Source organism: Microcaecilia unicolor, chromosome 7, assembly GCF_901765095.1.
Source record: "Microcaecilia unicolor chromosome 7, aMicUni1.1, whole genome shotgun sequence".
Classification (NCBI taxonomy): Eukaryota; Metazoa; Chordata; class Amphibia; order Gymnophiona; family Siphonopidae; genus Microcaecilia; species Microcaecilia unicolor.
Window position 1 is genome coordinate 73,452,523 of NC_044037.1, and position 18,639 is coordinate 73,471,161.

At 43.4% G+C, this 18,639-nt stretch overlaps 1 protein-coding gene across 1 annotated transcript in view; it reads left to right on the top strand.

The window, feature by feature from the left end:
* BTK (Bruton tyrosine kinase) overlaps positions 1 to 18,639 on the top strand; it is a 126,136-nt gene that overhangs the window by 54,221 nt on the left and 53,276 nt on the right. The window contains 2 exon segments of the mRNA XM_030209734.1: positions 4,805 to 4,886; positions 15,924 to 16,049. Of these exon segments, the coding sequence (XP_030065594.1) occupies positions 4,805 to 4,886; positions 15,924 to 16,049 (208 nt within the window).

Here is an 18,639-nt window from a genome sequence, read left to right on the forward strand (position 1 = left end):
TTGTGACTCTGGGCAAGTCACTTAACCCTCCATTGCCCCATGCAAGCCACATTGAGCCTGCCATGAGTGGGAAAGCGCAGGGTACAAATGTAACAAAAATAAAAAATAAGGGCATTGACAAATGAAATGGTTTTGTTGGTCGCAGCATGTCATTTAGTCTGGCTGATGACTTGGTCAGCCAATGTGACTTGTAAGGATAGGCTGCGCAAGCTTGCCTTGAAGAAGTGGTTGCTCTTAAGAGAACATTTGGAGACATTAGTTAAGAGTCGGAGAGTGTAATGTGCCTAGGCTTCCAGAGAACAGGTAGGGTGGCTGTGCAAGGTTCAGCCAACAAAGACCACTTCAGAGAGGCCAGGCAAAGTAAGCAGCATTCAGCAGAACTGATTTCTGTCCAGGTGAGAAGTCTTTTTTCAGCGGTTGTAGAGGAGGTTGAGAGTCAAGGTCTGGAGCCTCTGGGACTGCCCAAGGGGGATAATGAGAATTTAGGGGCTCAAATTCTGGTTCCTTAGGTAGGAGGAAAGTTAAGTCATTTTAACCAGAAGTGGGCCCAAATAACTTCAGACTGATGGGTTTCTCAAGGTTATCCAAGAAGGGTATGCCCTGGAGTTCACGCAATATCTTTCCAATGCTTTCTTATAGCCCTCCTGTCAATCATGAGCAAAGGTTGTGGAAGTCAGGGGAGGCTGGACAGCTCCAGGCAGTAGTGCTGGTGCCACCACATGAGAGGCACAAGTCACTATTCTATCTACTTTGTGGTCCCTAAAAGGGAAGCTTCATTCTGCCCCATTTTAGATCTCAAACATGTGAATAAAGCATTTGAGTCCCAAGTTTCAGGATGGAAACTATAAAATCAATCATCATGGTGGTGTGACAAAGAGTTTCTCACTTCCTTGGATTATTTTTATTTATTTATTTAAAAAAATTATACCTCGCTTAACTACTACTTGCATATCCATAATCTGGGAGAAGCACCAGCAGTTTCTCCTTTTTCTGGTCCTGGAACAGTACTTCCAGTTTTGCACCCTCCTGTTTGGGTTAGCGATGGAGCCTCAGACATTCTCTAAGGGTCATGATCACAGTAGCAGTGGCTTTGTGAAAAGATGGGTGTTGGGTTTCACCTTCATCTAGATAACAGGTTGATCCGAGCAAAGTGGTACAGGGAGAGTGAAGAAGACACATGCGGAGTGCTTCAACTTCTGCAGGAACTGAGATGGGTAATCAACCTGTCCAAAAGCAAGCAGATTCCAATGCAGTCAGTGGGATATCTGACACTTAGCAAGGGAAGGTGTTCCTGACTAGAGAGCCTATAAACTATTCCAGCAGGTAAAGGGATTATCTGCAGGTTTTAGTATTCACGGCAGTGGACCAGATCCCATATGTGTCTGCTGCAAAGAACTCTACTATGCTGGTGGTCATCCCAAATGCAGGACCTGAAGATGATGCTGCCCCTTCCCTAATGGATGAGGTGCAGTCTGGTGTAGTGGCTGTGGTCCACCAACATCAACCATGGAATGAGTCTGGAGATTCTAGACTGGGTCATGATGGCTACAGCTGCCAGCCTTCTTAGCGGAGGAGGTCACTGTCAAGGAGATTTGGCACAGGGCCTCTGGTCAGATCAGAAAGTATCTTGGTCACTCAGTGTGTGGAACGTCAGACACCATCTTAGATTATGAGCCCATTAGGGACAGAAAAGTGCCTGCAAAAATAGTATATGTAAACTGTTTTGACTGTATCTACAGAAGGCAGTATATCAAGAGTGGAATAAACATAAACAATATCCATGGCTTATGTGAATTGACAGGGAGGCACCAAGAGTCTGCAGGTGGCTCCTGAAGAATCGGGCAGAAAGACACCTTTTAGGCTCAGTAGTAAAGCCAGAGCTCAGTTTCTGGGTTGGTGTGGAGGTGGACTGGGTTGGCACGGCCCTCGCATTTCCTCTTCAGCTGCATACCCTCCCCTCTCGAAGTGGTAAAAAAATACCTTGGCTGACGGCCCCAAGGTTAGGTCAGCCCACAGCTGCAAGAAAGCAGCTTAAAAGCCACTTACGGCCATCGTCTGAATATTACCCCCTAGGAGTTAAAACCAAGGATTTACACTGTCAGGTCACTAATATGTTCATGAAATTAAGTCTCTTGTTTCTATTTTTCTGTGTGTGATTGCTTAAGCCTCTCTTGTGTTCATCCTTTCCTTACCATTGCAGAGGCCATTTTTCTTCCCTGTCTCTGGCTGTTGCTGAACCCACCTGGGATGGAAACTCCTTTAGTGGTGCTGCCACCTGCCATTCTCTGTCCTGCCTGGCTCTGTCTGATGGCAGTTTCAAACAGAGCAGCCCCAGAAACAGAGAAGGAGAAGTGAAAGCTGCCGTAGGAACTATTTATAAATTCTCAGTCGCAGTCTGATAAACACAGCCAAAAAAAAAAAAAAAAACCCAGCTCTGAAATAATGTACCTTTCCAACCTGAGCCACTGTCATTCTCAAAGGATCCTGGATTATCTGTGTCCTAAGAAAGGATAAGGTGGTGAAGGGAAGAAAGAAAATTAGAAAGGGACAGAGTAAAGATGAGGAAAATAATGCAAACTGGATAAGAATGGAGAAGAGAGAAAGATATTCTGTTTCTAATTTTCTCTTGGGTTTTCACGATTATCACAATGAATATGCATGAGATAGATTTGCATCCAATTGGTTTCCAGTATATGCACATTTATCTCTTCATTGTGGCAATCCTGAAAATCTGCAGTACTATATGTGCCTCCAGAAGCACTGCCCTAGAAGCTGCTGTCCTAGGCAATTGCCTAATCTTGTCTAATGGTTGGGTCAGTCCTGTACTTTACTAGGAAAATGAAAACTGCAAGTCAGTGCTTAAGTATATAAGTAATGCCACACTGGGAAAAGACCAAGGGTCCATCGAGCCCAGCATCCTGTCCACGACAGCGGCCAATCCAGGCCAAGGGCAACTGGTGAGCTTCCCAAACGTACAAACATTCTATACATGTTATTCCCGGAATTGTGGATTTTTCCCAAGTCCATTTAGTAGCGGTTTATGGACTTGTCCTTTAGGAAACCGTCTAACCCCTTTTAAACTCTGCCAAGCTAACCGCCTTCACCACGTTCTCCGGCAACGAATTCCAGAGTTTAATTACGTGTTGGGTGAAGAAAATTTTTCTCTGATTTGTTTTAAATTTACTACACTGTAGTTTCATTGCATGCCCCCTAGTCCTAGTATTTTTGGAAAGCGTGAACAGACACTTCACATCCACCTGTTCCACTCCACTCATTATTTTATATACCTCTATCATGTCTCCCCTCAGCCGTCTCTTCTCCAAGCTGAAAAGCCCTAGCCTCCTTAGTCTTTCTTCATAGGGAAGTCGTCCCATCCCCGCTATCATTTTAGTCGCCCTTCGCTGCACCTTTTCCAATTCCACTATATCTTTCTTGAGATGCGGCGACCAGAACTGAACACAATACTCCAGGTGTGGTCGCACCATGGAGAGATATAACGGCATTATAACATCCTCACACCTGTTTTCCATACCTTTCCTAATAATACCCAACATTCTATTCACTTTCCGAGCCGCAGAAGCACACTGAGCAGAAAGTTTCAGTGTATTATCGACGACAACACCCAGATCCCTTTCTTGGTCCATAACTCCTAACGTGGAACCTTGCATGACGTAGCTATAATTCAGGTTCTTTTTTCCCACATGCATCACCTTGCACTTGCTCACATTAAACGTCATCTGCCATTTAGCCGCCCAGTCTCCCAGTCTCGTAAGGTCCTTCTGTAATTTTCACAATCCTGTCGCGAGTTAACGACTTTGAATAACTTTGTGTCATCAGCAAATTTAATTACCTCGCTAGTTACTCCCATCTCTAAATCATTTATAAATATATTAAAAAGCAGTGGTCCTAGCACAGACCCCTGAGGAACCCCACTAACTACCCTTCTCCATTGTGAATACTGCCCATTTAACCCCACTCTCTGTTTCCTATCCTTCAACCAGTTTTTAATCCACAATAGATGAGATGACTAAAACCAGGATCAATCCTAGATTGCAAGTAAGCAACTTTACATACTGGTGGGATTAACCTAGTGATTCTGCATGTTGTGGCAGGTGGACTCCCATGATGCATTAGGACCTGGCATCCCTGATACAGGTGGAGCAGATTTTATTTTGAAACTAGTAGTGTTATCAGCATATTCCTTGTCATCAGATTTGCAGTTTCAGGGGAGGTTTGTTTCCATTTAAAAAACAAAGCAAAACAGGACTGGCTCACCAGCTTGTCCAGTAACTCCAGTCCAGGGCAACCCACATTTGTCCTGGTGATACTACAACCACTTGGATTTGCAGGACACTCCAGCATATGCCAGTTTAGCTCATGCATATTCATTGAAGATATCCTGAAAACCTACCCAACAGTGGGAAGACTAAGGACAGGTTTAATTTGGTCACTTTGGATAAGAACATAAGAATAGCTATACTGGGTCAGACCAATGGTCCATCTAGCCCAGTATCCTGCTTCTAGCAGTGGCCAATCCAGGTCACAAGTACCTGGCAGAAACCCAATTAGTAGCAACATCCATGCTACCAGGCTTCCCCCATTGCAGCTACTACTGAAAGGTGAAAGATGTGAGCAAAATCTAAATAAATAAATAATAGCAAATTATGGTCTTTTCATCCAGGAAGCTGTCCAAACCTTTTATAAATGCAGATATGCTAACTGCTGTTACCACATCCTCTGGCAATGAGTTCCTGAATTGGAAAATGTTCTCAAAGTGGAACTTCTTTTTTGTCCGTCTTTGCAGGTGGTGTATGATGAAGGGCCGCTCTATGTTTTCACTCCAACAGAAGAACTCCGTCAGCGCTGGATTCATCAGCTGAAGGGCGGTGAGTCTTCATCTCTCTCTACGCCCGGCTTTTCCCCCTTCTCTCCTCCCTGCTTCTTCATCTTCTCCCTTTATTTCTGTCGTCACCCTTACCATCCTTGGTGTCTACTCATTTTCCTTCCCCTTTGCACAGCCATGAAAGAAAAAGCCGAGTACATCGTAAGAGCTTGCATATATATCTCATGCATATTCATTATGGATATCATGAAAACCTAACTGGCTGGGTATGTCCCAAAGACTAGGTTGAGAACCTCTGCACTTGGAAATAAAAGTTAAATGCCAGCAACATTTTAATGCACTGTTTAGGTGATGAGGTGGTCATTTTTGCTTCTCCCTTCTGCAGAAAGCATGGCAGTGCTTGACTACACACACTGGTTTGTATTATTGCTTGTAGAGTACTGCATGGTGTTTTTAACTAGAGATCATTCACAACAGGTAAACCAAGCACAGACAGACAATGGAAGGTAGTCGACAAATAGGTCTAAAATGAAGCTGCTTCTTGCTGTATAGCATCTTTACTTCTCCAGCCATTGACCTCTACCCCACAGAAACTGTCAATTATAGTCCTTCCCATCAACCTAGATGTGTTTCAGTGACAAGGGCCAATGTTGACCCAGATCTGGGTTAAGCCTACCTCTCTCACTTCATTTCAGTAGGACCTCAACTAGGTTTGAGTAGAGTCTGTGTCTAAGAACAAAGGGGAATGATTGTGCCTATATTTTGGAAAACAGAAAAGTCACAGAGTACTCCTAGGAGAATTCTGCATTTATCTTGTAGAATTCAGTGCAGAGACCAGCAGCCAGCAACCCCAGCCACATGGTCGGAAGGAACTTCAGGGAGAAAGTAACAGTATCAGGCCCCAGCTGTCTGGAAGGAAAAAAAGCAAAACCTATAAGGTAGCTTAGGCTGCAGAGATGGAAAATAAAGTGCCTTCAGTGGCAGTGTTAGCCTGTTGTAAAAAGGAAGAATAGACAGTGTCAAGGAAGAACCTGAGAGTAAAGGGTGGAGCCAGAACCAAGAAAGCTTGGGGATACATTGGATTACTGGGGGGGGGGGGGGGGGGGGGGCTGAGACAAGAAGGAGGCTGCAGCTTGATAAGGTAAGCAGGAAAGAAATGATTAAAAAGGGTGGAAAATTAAGATAAAACAAAAATAAGCAGAAGAGAGACTGCGACCAACATAACTGCAAAAAAAAAAAATGCTTTCTATTTTGCTCAGTGTGAGAGGAAATGTTTCTATATTTCTACTTTTAATGTGGGGTTCCTTGTTCTGCATTTGATGGAGATATGTCTATCTTTTGTATGTATGACCAAAGTGAGTGATCCTGATAAGGTGTATTCTCTGTGTAGGAATCTGTAGCAATCCTGCTTGTTCTGATTTCCCAGTGCTGCCTTTTAATAGATAGGGTTGGTGGTGTTTGAGTCCTGTTGTCATATAGCACAGTTGTTACAGGCTATGAATTAGGGTTGCCAACTTTTTGACAGAGAAAAACCTGATCTCTTCTCTGGTCCATGCCCCTTCCCCTTGCCACACCTGCTGTTGCACCCTTTCTCCCACCCCCACCCCTCTCTATAGCTAACTGTCTGCACTAGGGCTGCCATCTCAGAAGCAAACAAATGAGATATGCATGTACATTCTATGATTATTCCATAAACCCTGTCTGATGATATGACAAATTAAAATTATATTAAAGTTTTCATGTACCCTCGAGTAAGGCCTACACACAACCCTTCCACTGGAAAACACTATATGCACAAACTCGTGCAAACACACACATAGAACCTTACCATACATAACAGCATGAATTCCCAGGTCTCAAAGGGCATCAGCCTTAGTCATGAAAAGGCAGCACTATAAATATTACACTGGGTCCTAGAACACCAATTCACCACCTAGAAAGAAAACAGGAGAAATGGAACTGCTAGAGATCTCTGCAGAGAACTGACATGCTAGCAGAATACTGCCCCTTTGTTATATGTACAAAACAGACAGATCCTCAGCAAATATGAAGCAAGGGACCACAGATCAGTAATAGAGATATGAAGGCAAAAAACTGTAATCCTCACGAAGTCAGACTTGCATATACAGCAGTACTTGAGAAACAGAAACTGAAATACAAGATATCAGAAATGCATGTTCCCAAAGCCGATATGTTCTAATTAATAAATTCAAACCAACACTTTCCTACCTTTGTAGTCTGAGCATTTTTATTTTCCCATTCCATTTGGTTCAAGTGTCTTCTGCTTTTCAGTTTTTCCTGGTATTCTAGGATCTCCTGTCCATTTGACATTTCTTTTCTCTGCGTTGTCCACCATCCATCTTCTCTCTGTGTCCCTATCTGTCCTGTCCAGCATCTCTCCTCTGTTTCCCTGTTTCTATCCTCCCCCATGTTCATCATATCCCTCTTAGGGGTCCTTTTACTAATCCATGCTAAAAAGTGGCTGAAAGTAGTTTTAGCGCGTGGGTTTCCTGCGCGCTCCGGCCACTCTTTAGCGCAGTTCTAACATGGCCAAATTTTTATGTCTGCCATTAATGGCCATGTGCTAATTTCGAAATTAGTGTGTGGCCATTGCCACCTGAGCCCTTACCGCCTCCTATTTAGAAGGCGGTAAGGGCTCACGTGGTACTCGTGTGATAATCAGGCAGCGTGTTGGAGGCAAAATAACATAGTAAAAACTTTTTTTTGGGTATATTAGAAGCAAAAGGCCAGCAAAAGATGAGCAAGTGCAAAGTGTTGTATGTGGGAAAGAGGAACCCAAACTATACCTATGTGATACATGGTTTCATATTAGGAGTCACTGACTAGGAAAAGGATCTAGGTGTCATCGTTGATGATACTTTCAAACCCTCTGCTCAGTGTGCAGTGGTGGCTAAGAAAGCAAATAGAATGTTGAGTATAATTAGGGATTCCTGGTTTTTTACCCACTTCTTCATTGTTTTGTAATTATCCATGGGACTTCTTTGAGTTCTCCACGTTAGTGGATTCTCTATGCCTTTGTATCACTCCATGGTGCAACTGGACCTTGAATACTGTGTGCGATTCTGGTTACCGCATCTCAAAAAAGATATAGTGGAATTAGAAAAGGTACAGAGAAGGACGATGAAAATGATAAAGGCGATGGGATGACTTCTTTCCTATATGGAAAGGCTAAAGCGGCTAGGGCTCTTCAGCTTGGAGAACAGACAGCTTTAGGGGAGATATGATAGAAGTCTATAAAATAGTAGTGAAGTGAAATGGAATGGGTGGACATGAATCACTCGTTTACGCTTTCCAAAAATACTAGAAGTAGGGGGCACGCAATGAACCTATTAAGTAGTAAATTTAAAACAAATAGGAGAAAATATTTCTCCACTCAATATTTAATTAAACTCTATAATTCGTTGCCAGAGAATGTGGTAAAAGCAGTTAGTTTAGCAGAGTTTAAAATAAGTTTGGATAACTTCCTAAAAGAAAAGTCCATAAGCCATTATTAGGATGGACTTCAGGAAAATCAACTGCTTATTTCTAGGATAAGCGTCAAACCTGTGCGACTTCAATCTACGTCTCACTAATAGTATATGTGTCAAAAGGTAGATGAAACAATCTGGGGTCAAGTTATTAAGTTCCTGTTTTAAACAGGGCAATCTTTTGCGCACTCACCGGTGCGACCCTTTCAGTGACAATTTGTAATCATTGACATACCCCCTTCCTCCCTGTATCTGCATATAGTCAAAGTGCTTTTTATTCACAAAATATTTTATCTTTTTAGCTTTCTTTTTTCCTACCTAAATTTCAAAAGTGCAGGACTATCAATATTCTACTTTAGAATTATTCTCTGTCTTTACAGGAATATCGCAACTTATAACAGTACTAGGTAATGGCAGACTCGCAATTGTAACTTATCTGGACATAATATTTGTGGATATTTAACTCCCCGAATCTTGATGCCCCAACAGGTGCCTGTTTCGCTGCTCTGGCTTTCTCAAGGGGAATACCTCGATTTCGGGTCTGTTAGAAAAACCAAAGAAAATTGCCTGTCAGTCCTTATAGTTACCAATATTCCCCCGCTAACTTGAAAGATAATAAGATAAAATATTTTGTGAATAAAAAGCACTTTGACTATATGCAGATACAGGGAGGAAGGGGGTATGTCAATGATTAAAATTGTCACTGAAAGGGTTGCACCGGTAAGTGTGCAAAAGATTGCCCTGTGACCGCATATGAGGCTTCCCCTTATAAAAACAGGAATTTTAAAACAGGAACTTAATAACTTGACCCCAGATTGTTTCATCTACCTTTTTGACACATATTTCTAGGATAAGCAGCATAAAATGTATTATACTGTTTTGGGATCCTGCCAGGTACTTCTAACCTGGATTGGCCACTGTTGGAAACAGTATACTGAGCTTGATGGACCTTCGGTTTGTCCCAGTATGGCAACACTTATGTTCTTAGGTTCTTGTGCATAACCAGGCATGCCTAGCCTACTCCCTGCCCCTTGCAGTTGAAAATAAAATTATTTTTAAGCACGGGAAATGGCGTGTGGCAAAAGTAGAACTACAAGACCACCGGAGTGGACAAAGAACAATGGTGTCCCACGAATAATCTCAGGAGCAAAAGAGGAGTGGGAACAGAACCAGGCTCTTCAAAAAACAGACCGGAGACGGTCAAAATACAATTTATTAATTGAAGACTCTACAAGGTACCCTGTTTCGGCACTACAGGCGCCTTCTTCAGGAGTCTATGCAAAAAATGAAAGACATTAAAAAACATATGAAGACACTTGGATAAAAACTTATAAATAGGTATTAAACAATTAAGTGAAAAGCAATTAAATAAAAAACATCTCTATGCTGATGACTCCCAAATCTACCTTTCTACCCCTGATATCTCACCTTGCATCCAAACCAAAGTTTCAGCGTGCTTGTCTGACATTGCTGTCTGGATGTCTCAACGCCACCTGAAATTAAATATGACCAAAACCGAGCTTCTCATTTTCCCCCCCAAACCCACCTCCCCGCTCCCCCCGTTTTCTATTTCTGTTGATGGCTCTCTCATTCTCCCTGTCTCCTCAGCTCAAAACCTTGGGGTCATCTTTGACTCTTCTCTCTCCTTCTCTGCTCATATCCAGCAGATTGCCAAGACCTGTCGTTTCTTTCTTTACAACATCCGTAAAATCCGCCCCTTTCTCTCCGAGAACTCTACCAAAACCCTCATCCACACCCTTGTCACCTCTCGTTTAGACTACTGCAATCTGCTTCTTGCTGGCCTCCCACTTAGTCACCTCTCCCCTCTCCAGTCGGTTCAAAACTCTGCTGCCCGTCTCATCTTCCGCCACGGTCGCTTTACTCATACTACCCCTCTCCTCAAGACCCTTCACTGGCTCCCTATCCGTTTTCGCATCCTGTTCAAACTTCTTCTACTAACCTATAAATGTACTCACTCTGCTGCTCCCCAGTATCTCTCCACACTCGTCCTTCCCTACACCCCTTCCCGTGCACTCCGCTCCATGGATAAATCCTTCTTATCTGTTCCCTTCTCCACTACTGCCACTCCAGACTTCGCTCCTTCTGTCTCGCTGCACCCTACGCCTGGAATAAACTTCCTGAGCCCCTACGTCTTGCCCCATCCTTGGCCACCTTTAAATCTAGACTGAAAGCCCACCTCTTTAACATTGCTTTTGACTCGTAACCACTTGTAACCACTCGCCTCCACCTACCCTCCTCTCTTCCTTCCCGTTCACATTAATTGATTTGATTTGCTTACTTTATTTATTTTTTGTCTATTAGATTGTAAGCTCTTTGAGCAGGGACTGTCTTTCTTCTATGTTTGTGCAGCGCTGCGTATGCCTTGTAGCGCTATAGAAATGCTAAATAGTAGTAGTAGTAGTAGTAGATTATATAACAATAAAATGTAAATAGATAAATGATTCAAAGTGATGAAGGGCTAGTAGAACTACCACAGGCCGCCTGGGTGGGCCTGGTGGTAGTGCTGTTTTGCCGCATCCTACCCATGCGGTAGGCCTACCGCACCTTCATTAAAGGGCCCCTTAGTGTCCCTATACTCCCCTTATGTTCAGGGACAAGCGGTATTTCCAGGGCTGAAAAGTTCGGCTCACACCGCTGCTACTGGCTGATAGCTTTCCAGCACTGGAAATACTGCTTGTCCCTGAAGCAGGTGGGCAAAACGCTGGCCATCGTCGGGCAGTTGCGGCAGTGATTACAGAATGGCTATTTTTTCAAAAAAAAGCTAGATAAAAAAGTTTGAAATATTTTGAATTATGGCACGCTCTTAAAATTCAGTGAAGAAAGATAAAGTGAAGATAAATAGAAGTAAATAAGCACTTGAGAGTTTTTTTTATGCCAGTGATAACAATGTAGCCAGTGTGTGACCGCAGCAAAACATTGGCAGTTTGGCTCGTTGAGGCTTTTTCCTCTCATTATATGTTTTTTTACTTATACTAATCTCACAGTGCTAGTATTACAAGGTGAGATTATTATGTGTTGACCTTGTGGATATATTGCACTTCACCCCCTTTGAGTTTGTGGTAGTGTGAACATTAGTGCATAGCCATTAATACAAAAAAATTAGAAAAAGGCCATTTTTACGACTGCGTTAAAAATGAGTTTAGCACATGGGAAAAACCTGCCAAATGGTGTGCTAAGGCCACTTTTTTCCACAGCTTTGTAAAAGGAGACCCATGAGTGAACTGATTAAATCAATTTACAATTACAAACATGTACAGAAGGCTTATATAAAGAAAAGAGGAAAAGACCTCAGTGAATAGTCAATAGAAAAAAAGTGTCTTCCATGACTGTACTAACACTTCAGTGGTTATTAAAAAAAACCTCCTTTCAGAAATGTTTAATTTTATAAAAATGATAAAAAATTACCAAAAATTAAAACATCTTACATGTGAAAGCAAGATTAAAGTCTTTGCCACCTGTGTTTTCCCAGTATTTGAACAGACAAACAGGCTTATTTTCGAAAGAGAAGGGTGGCCATCTTTCGACACAAATCAGGAGATGGGCGTCCTTCTCCCAGGGTCACACAAATCAGCATAATCGAAAGCTGATTTTGGGCGTCCTCAACTGCTGTCTCGGGGACGGCCAAAGTTCAAGGGGGCGTGTTGGAAGCGCAGTGAAGGCGGGACTGGGGCGTGCCTAACACATGGGCATCCTCAACCCATAATGGAAAAAAGAAGGGCGTCCCTGATGAGCACTTGGGCGACTTTACTTGGTCCCTTTTTTGTTACGACCAAGCCTCAAAAAGGTGCCTGAACTGACCAGATGACCACCGGAGGGAATTGAGGATGACCTCCCCTTACTCCCCCCCGTGGTCACTAACCCCCTCCCACCCTAAAAAAACACTTTTTAAATATTTTTTGCAAGCCTCTATGCCAGCCTCAAATATACCCAGCTCCATGACAGCAGCATGCAGGTCCCTGGAGCAGTTTTAGTGGGTGCAGTGCAGTGCACTTCAGGCAGGCGGACCCAGGCCCATCCCCCCCTACCTGTTACATTTGTGGTGGTAAATGTGAGCCCTTCAAAACCCACCAAAACCCCACTGTACCCACATGTAGGTGCCCCCCTTCACCCGTAAAGGGTATGGTAGTGGTGTACAGTTGTGGGGAATGGGTTTTGGGGGGGGGGGTTGGGGGGCTCAACACACAAGGTAAGGGAGCTATGTACCTGGGAGCAATTTGTGAAGTCCACTGCAGTGCCCCCTAGGGTGCCCGGTTGGTGTCTTGGCATGTCAGGGGGACCAGTGCACTACAACTGCTGGCTCCTCCCACGACCAAATGCCTTGGATTTGGTTGTTTCTGAGATGGGCATCCTCGGTTTCCATTATTGCCGAAAATCGGGGACGACCATCTCTAAGGACGACCATCTCTAAGGTCGACCTAAATTTCGCAATTTGGGCATTCCCCGGCAATATTATCGAAACAAAAGATGGACGCCCATCTTGTTTTGATAATACGGGTTTCCCCGCCCCTTCACCGGGACGTCCTGCAAGGATGTCCTCAGGAAAACTTGGGTGCCCCTTTCGATTATGCCCCTCAAAGCCTTTCAAATCTGCCAGTGCCTTTCTGTATCACTGACAAAAGACACTGTTTCGCCTGCTTCAGGCTGCTTTAGGGAACTCTCATCTTTTTCAGTTGCTTCAAAAACTGGTTAAATTCTTTTGACTGTCAGGCCCTAAATTAATATTTTTTTTTAATGATTGATATATTTCTTTATTTCAACCTCTTAAACAGCGACAAAGGTCATTGAAATACAGCAATAATATTTTACAAAAAGCATAAGTAAAATCAACAAAATAAACTGTCATGCTTCCTTAGACCACAAACTATAATATAATACAATGGGGCTAATGAAAAGAGAAGATTACTTATCATATATTATTGTAATTAAACAAGGTTGCATATCTCTCATTCTACTATCATTTCAGTTGTCTCATCTCTACAAATGACTTGAGCTGTTCTGGTGAATAAAACACATATTTTGTTGATCCCAGCTTTACAATACATTTACATGGGTATGCTAAGAAAAAGGAACCCCCAACTTCCAATGTCCCTTTTTTTAGAGCAAGAAATGCCTTTCTCTTTTGCTGAGTTTGTTTGGTGACATCGGGATAAATACACACTTGCTCTCCTCCAAAAAGAGATTTTGCATTTCTGAAGTACAGTCTCATAATAGAATTGAAATCCTGCTCAAACACAAACGATACTAGAAGAGTAGCTCTTTGTGTTACATTTTCCAAAGATTGTTCTAATAAAAGCGAAACATTATTTAAATCATTATGGCCTTCACCCTCGGTTCCCGTCTTTCCCGCTTCCCCTCTGGAATTTTCAATATAATAAATTGTATTTATTGGAGGCATAGCATCTGTAGGAATTTTTAAATTTTCTTTAAGGTATCTTTTAAACAAGTCCAACGGGGAATTTCCTAAGAGCTTAGGGAAGTTCAGGACACGAAGATTCAGGCGTCTATTATAATTTTCTATTTGTTCTATTTTTCGCCTTAAGTCTGTATTATTTTTAATTGTTGTTATTTTAAAGTCTTGTAGATGTTCTATTTCTTTCTCTAATTTAGTAGTTTTTGCTGCAAATTCTTGTTTCACCATATCCACTGCATTTTTCATCTCATCAAATTTTCCATTTAAAGTTTGTACCTCACCCGATGTCTTCTGCAAAGCCCCTTCTATTTTCTTCAACAGAGTCCAAATCCTAAATTAATATTTTAAGAGTTTGATGTTCACTTATTACATGTGTTTTTACTGGATCATTCTCGAAAGGGGTAGGGATAATGATTTTATTGCTTTAATCAAACTTATAGGTGAGTGGACTGTATGAGCCTAACAGTATTTCAATTAATAATTCTACCCACCTCTCTTTCCCCTCTCACCTGTCTGGTTTCCTCCTCCCACTCTTCTGTCCAGTCCCAACTGACATTGAGAGAGTGGAGCCAGTGGCATGGCAGGTCAGGTACTTCTCTAAACCTTTCTTCCTGTTGATAGTGTGTAATAGAAATCTGAAGGTACAACAACAAGGCAGACCTCGTAAAAAACACAGTTTTTATTAAAAGATTAAAAGCTCCCAGAAATTTAACATAACACCAGCCAAGCTTTTTTTGGAATTTTATATTAGCTGGTGACCCACTGCCCCTGACGCAGCCATTTTATACTGGTGAAGCACGGCCATGTTGGGCATTTTATGTGAAATTTCTGGGATTTTTAAATCTTTTAATAAAAACTGTGTTTTTTATGAGGTCTGCCTTGTTGTTTTATCTTCCATATTGGATTTGGCGGGCCGCCTGCCTTCCTGCTTTTTGATAGAAATCTGCAGAACAGTAGGCAGGTAAAATAGCTGTTTTAAGCTGTGAACGGCAAAGTGCAGGTTAGAGAAGAACCAGGCCCATTGCATCACCAACTGCAAATTGGACCGCCTGGGGATTGGAGGTGATGTATGTATGGGAGGGCAGAAATGAAGATATTGGCCCCCGGGTGTTGGAGACCCTTGGTACACCACTGAGCAGATGGTTTGAATCATGGATGGGGAGACAGAAAGGATTGGATGTTTGAATCAGGGAGTGGGGTGCAGAGAGCAAGAAAGATGAGGGGAGGGGAAGAGAGAGAGAAACTGGGATGAGAGTGTATGAGCCGGGATGGAGCAGGAATGAGAAAGCTGAGGTGAGGGCGTTACTCCTCCGGAGATGTTCAGGCTGAAGAGTGGAGAGAGATGGGGTACTTGAGCTGGCAGGCTTATGATGCAGTATAATTTAACATTTTTGTGCCAAATTCTCCTACCTCTGAAACGTTTTTTTTATGATTTGCATCTTACTTATATTACTGCAAGGTGGTGATAGTATTGTGTTATATGGACAAATAAAACATGCAGAATTTTAATATATTATGTGCAGAACATTAGTGTTTTTTTTTTTTTTGGGGGGGGGGGGTTTGCACAGAATGCCCCCAAAAGCGAGTTCTTTATTTTCAGCTACTCTTAACTAAGGGGCCCTTTAGTGCTAACGCATTCTTACCACAGCTTAGGCTTCCTGCATTAAGTTCCAAATCAGTGCGCACTAAAAGATATTTTTAAATTTTTGTTGGAGGGCTGTGTCTGGGGGGCAGAGAGTGGGCATTCCTGAGCCACTTAGTGCAAGTACCTTACCATGTGCTAAGTGGTTAGTGCAGAATTAGCACGTGAGCCCTTACCACCTACAAAATAGGAGTAAGTGCATATGCACTCATTTTTTTTAAATGGTCGCACGTTAATGGTAACATTAGCGCATGGTCATTATTACAAAAATTGGAAAATTGGTCATTTTATTACTGTGGTAAAAAAAAATGGCCTTAGTGTTTGGCAAAACTTATGCAAGGGCACGCTAAGGTCCCTATTTACCACAGCTTAGTAAAAGAACCCCTCAGCGAGGGAGCTCTGGATGGACAGAGGAAAGCAGTTCAGGAACAAGTTTCAGTACGAAGCTGTATGTCATTGTTATCCCATCACTCTTGCACCTTACCTCATCTCTTGCTGTTCTTGATTGCACACTTGCAGTGATCAGATATAACAGTGACTTGGTGCAGAAGTATCACCCCTGTTTTTGGATGGATGGCCAGTACATCTGCTGTGCTCAGACTGCTAAAAACGCCATGGGCTGCAAACTCACCAGAGCACCTGGAAGTAAGAGATTAACCTGTCCTCTTTCACTTCAGTTTTCTTCTGCACCTTTCTACACCATTGATCTCACCTCTGTACCAAAGAAGAACTGAGCTGTTCACCAGATCAGGTTGTTGACAATGGCTTGAGATGTCTATTCTACCACTAACATTAAATGTTAACCCAGTCTCACAGATCAAGTAATTCTATTTGGCCTCAGTGTTCAAACACAATGGTGTTATTTTGCAAAGATGGACCCTCAAAGACATTAATTAAAAACAGCTGACTGAGCTCCACAATATCCACTTTTTGTACATAATTTAATATGCATATAAAAGAGAACAATACTGATCTTTCCCACACTCATGTAAAATAATGCCCGTCCCAGGAGGGGGCCTTTTTGGCTTGTTCTGGTTTTAAACTTACATCCCAAAGTAGTGTAGAATTTGTAGTCCATGATTCTATCCATTGAAATCAGTGCTACAGGACCCATAATGCACCGGGTTGAGGTTGACAAAAATCCAGAACTGGCCAAAAAGTCTCCCTCCTGGAATAGGTAACTTGGAGGGGCATAATCGAAGGGGGGCGGCCACCTATAAGGGCAGCCATCTCTAATGACGGCCCGTCAAGTGGCGTACCCGACCGTTTTATCAAAACAAGATGGCAGGCCATCTTTTGTTTCGATAATATGGTCGGGGCCGGCCAAATCTCAACATTTGGACCGCCCTTAGAGTAACAGATAGGGGGGATGGGCCTGGGTCTGCCTGCCTGAAGTGCACTGCAGTACCCACTAAAAACTGCTCCAGGGACCTGCATACTGCTGTGATGGAGCTGGGTATGACATTTGAGGCTGGCATAGAGGCTGGCAAAAAAATGTGTTTTAATTTTTTGGGGGGTGAGATGGGGTTGGTGACCATGGGGGGAGTAAGGAGAGGTGATCCCCGATTCCCTCAGGTGGTCATCTGGTCAGTTCGGGCACCTTTTCGAGGCTTGGTCGTGAACAAAAAGGGACCAAGTAAAGTCGGCCAAATGCTCGTCAGGGCGGGCCTTCTTTTTTTGGCCGAGGCTGGCCATCTCTTAACCACGCCCCTGTCCTGCCTTCGGTACACTGCCCTTGAACTTTGGCCGGCCCTGCGACAGAAAGCAGTTGGAGCCGCCGAAAATCGGCTTTCGATTATACCGATTTGGCTGGCATTAGGAGAAGGCCGCGCATCTCTCGATTTGTGTTGGAAGATGGCCGCCCTTCTCCTTCGAAAATAAGCAAGTTGGCAGCTCTGGAATACTGGAAAACTTATGTACAAACAAGTGGACATTGTGGAGACAGTTCTCTAACTGGGAACCTCTGTTTAGGCACTCCGATGCAATGCGGTGAGAGCCTGGTCTATAATGACATCTGGACAACATCTGCACACCTAACATTTAAGTACCTGCAGTTAACATGGCCATAGACCTGGTATAATTGTGGATGTATAAATGCAGCAGGTGTGTGTGTAACTTTCAGTATTCCATAAGTGTCAGCACTGCACATGCCCCTCCTATGTGAATGCTCCCCTTGCAGGTATGCGCTAAGCCACTTATACGAGCTCTTACAGAAAGCACCCAGGCACCCTGCTAGCACTTTGCAAATAAGTCATGTGGAGGGGCATTTTTGAAAGAAACGTCCAAGTTCCGATTTGGACGTCCTTGCAAAACCCGTATTTTCGAAACAAGATGGACGTCCATCTTTCGTTTCGAAAATATTGTCAGAAACGTCCAAATCCTTAAATTTGGACATCCCTAGACATGGACATTTCTGACTTTCGGTGATTTTTGAAACCAAAGACGTCCATGTCAAAAATGTCCTAATGCAAGCCATTTGGGTGTGTGAGGATCCAGTATTTGTAGTGCCCTGGTCCCCCTGACATGCCAGGACACCAACTGGGCACCCTAGGGGGCACTGCAGTGGACTTCATAAAATGCTCCCAGGAACATAGCTCCCTTACCTTGTGTGCTGAGCCCCCAACCCCCCCCCCCCCAAACCCACTACCCACAACTGTTCACCACTGCCATAGCCCTTTCGGGTGAAGGGGGGCACCTATATATGGGTACAGTGGGTTTGTGGTAGGTTTTGGAGAGCTCACTGTTTCCTCCACAAATGTAACAGGTGGGGGGTGGGTATGGGCCTGGGTCCGCTTGTCTGAAGTGCACTGCAGTAACCACTAAAACTGCTCCAGGGACCTGCATACTGCTATCGTGGTCCTGAGTATGAGGCTGGCATAGAGGTTAGCACGACATATTTTTAAAGATGTTTTTTGAGGGTGGGAAGGGGTTAGTGACATCCCCGATTCTCTCCAGTGGTCATCTGGTCATTTCGTAACAAAAACAAGTCCGGGTGAAAACGTCCAAGTGTTCGTCAGGGACGCCCTTGTTTTTTTCGATTATGGGTCAAAGACGTTCAAGTGTTAGGCACGCCCAAGTCCCGCCTTCGCTATGCCTCCGATGCGCCCCCTTGAACTTTGGATGTCCTTGCAACAGACTTCCGCTAGAGACGTCCAAAATCGGGTTTTGATTATACCGATTTGGACATCCCGGGGAGAAGGACGTCCATTTTACATTTTATGTCAAAAGATGGATG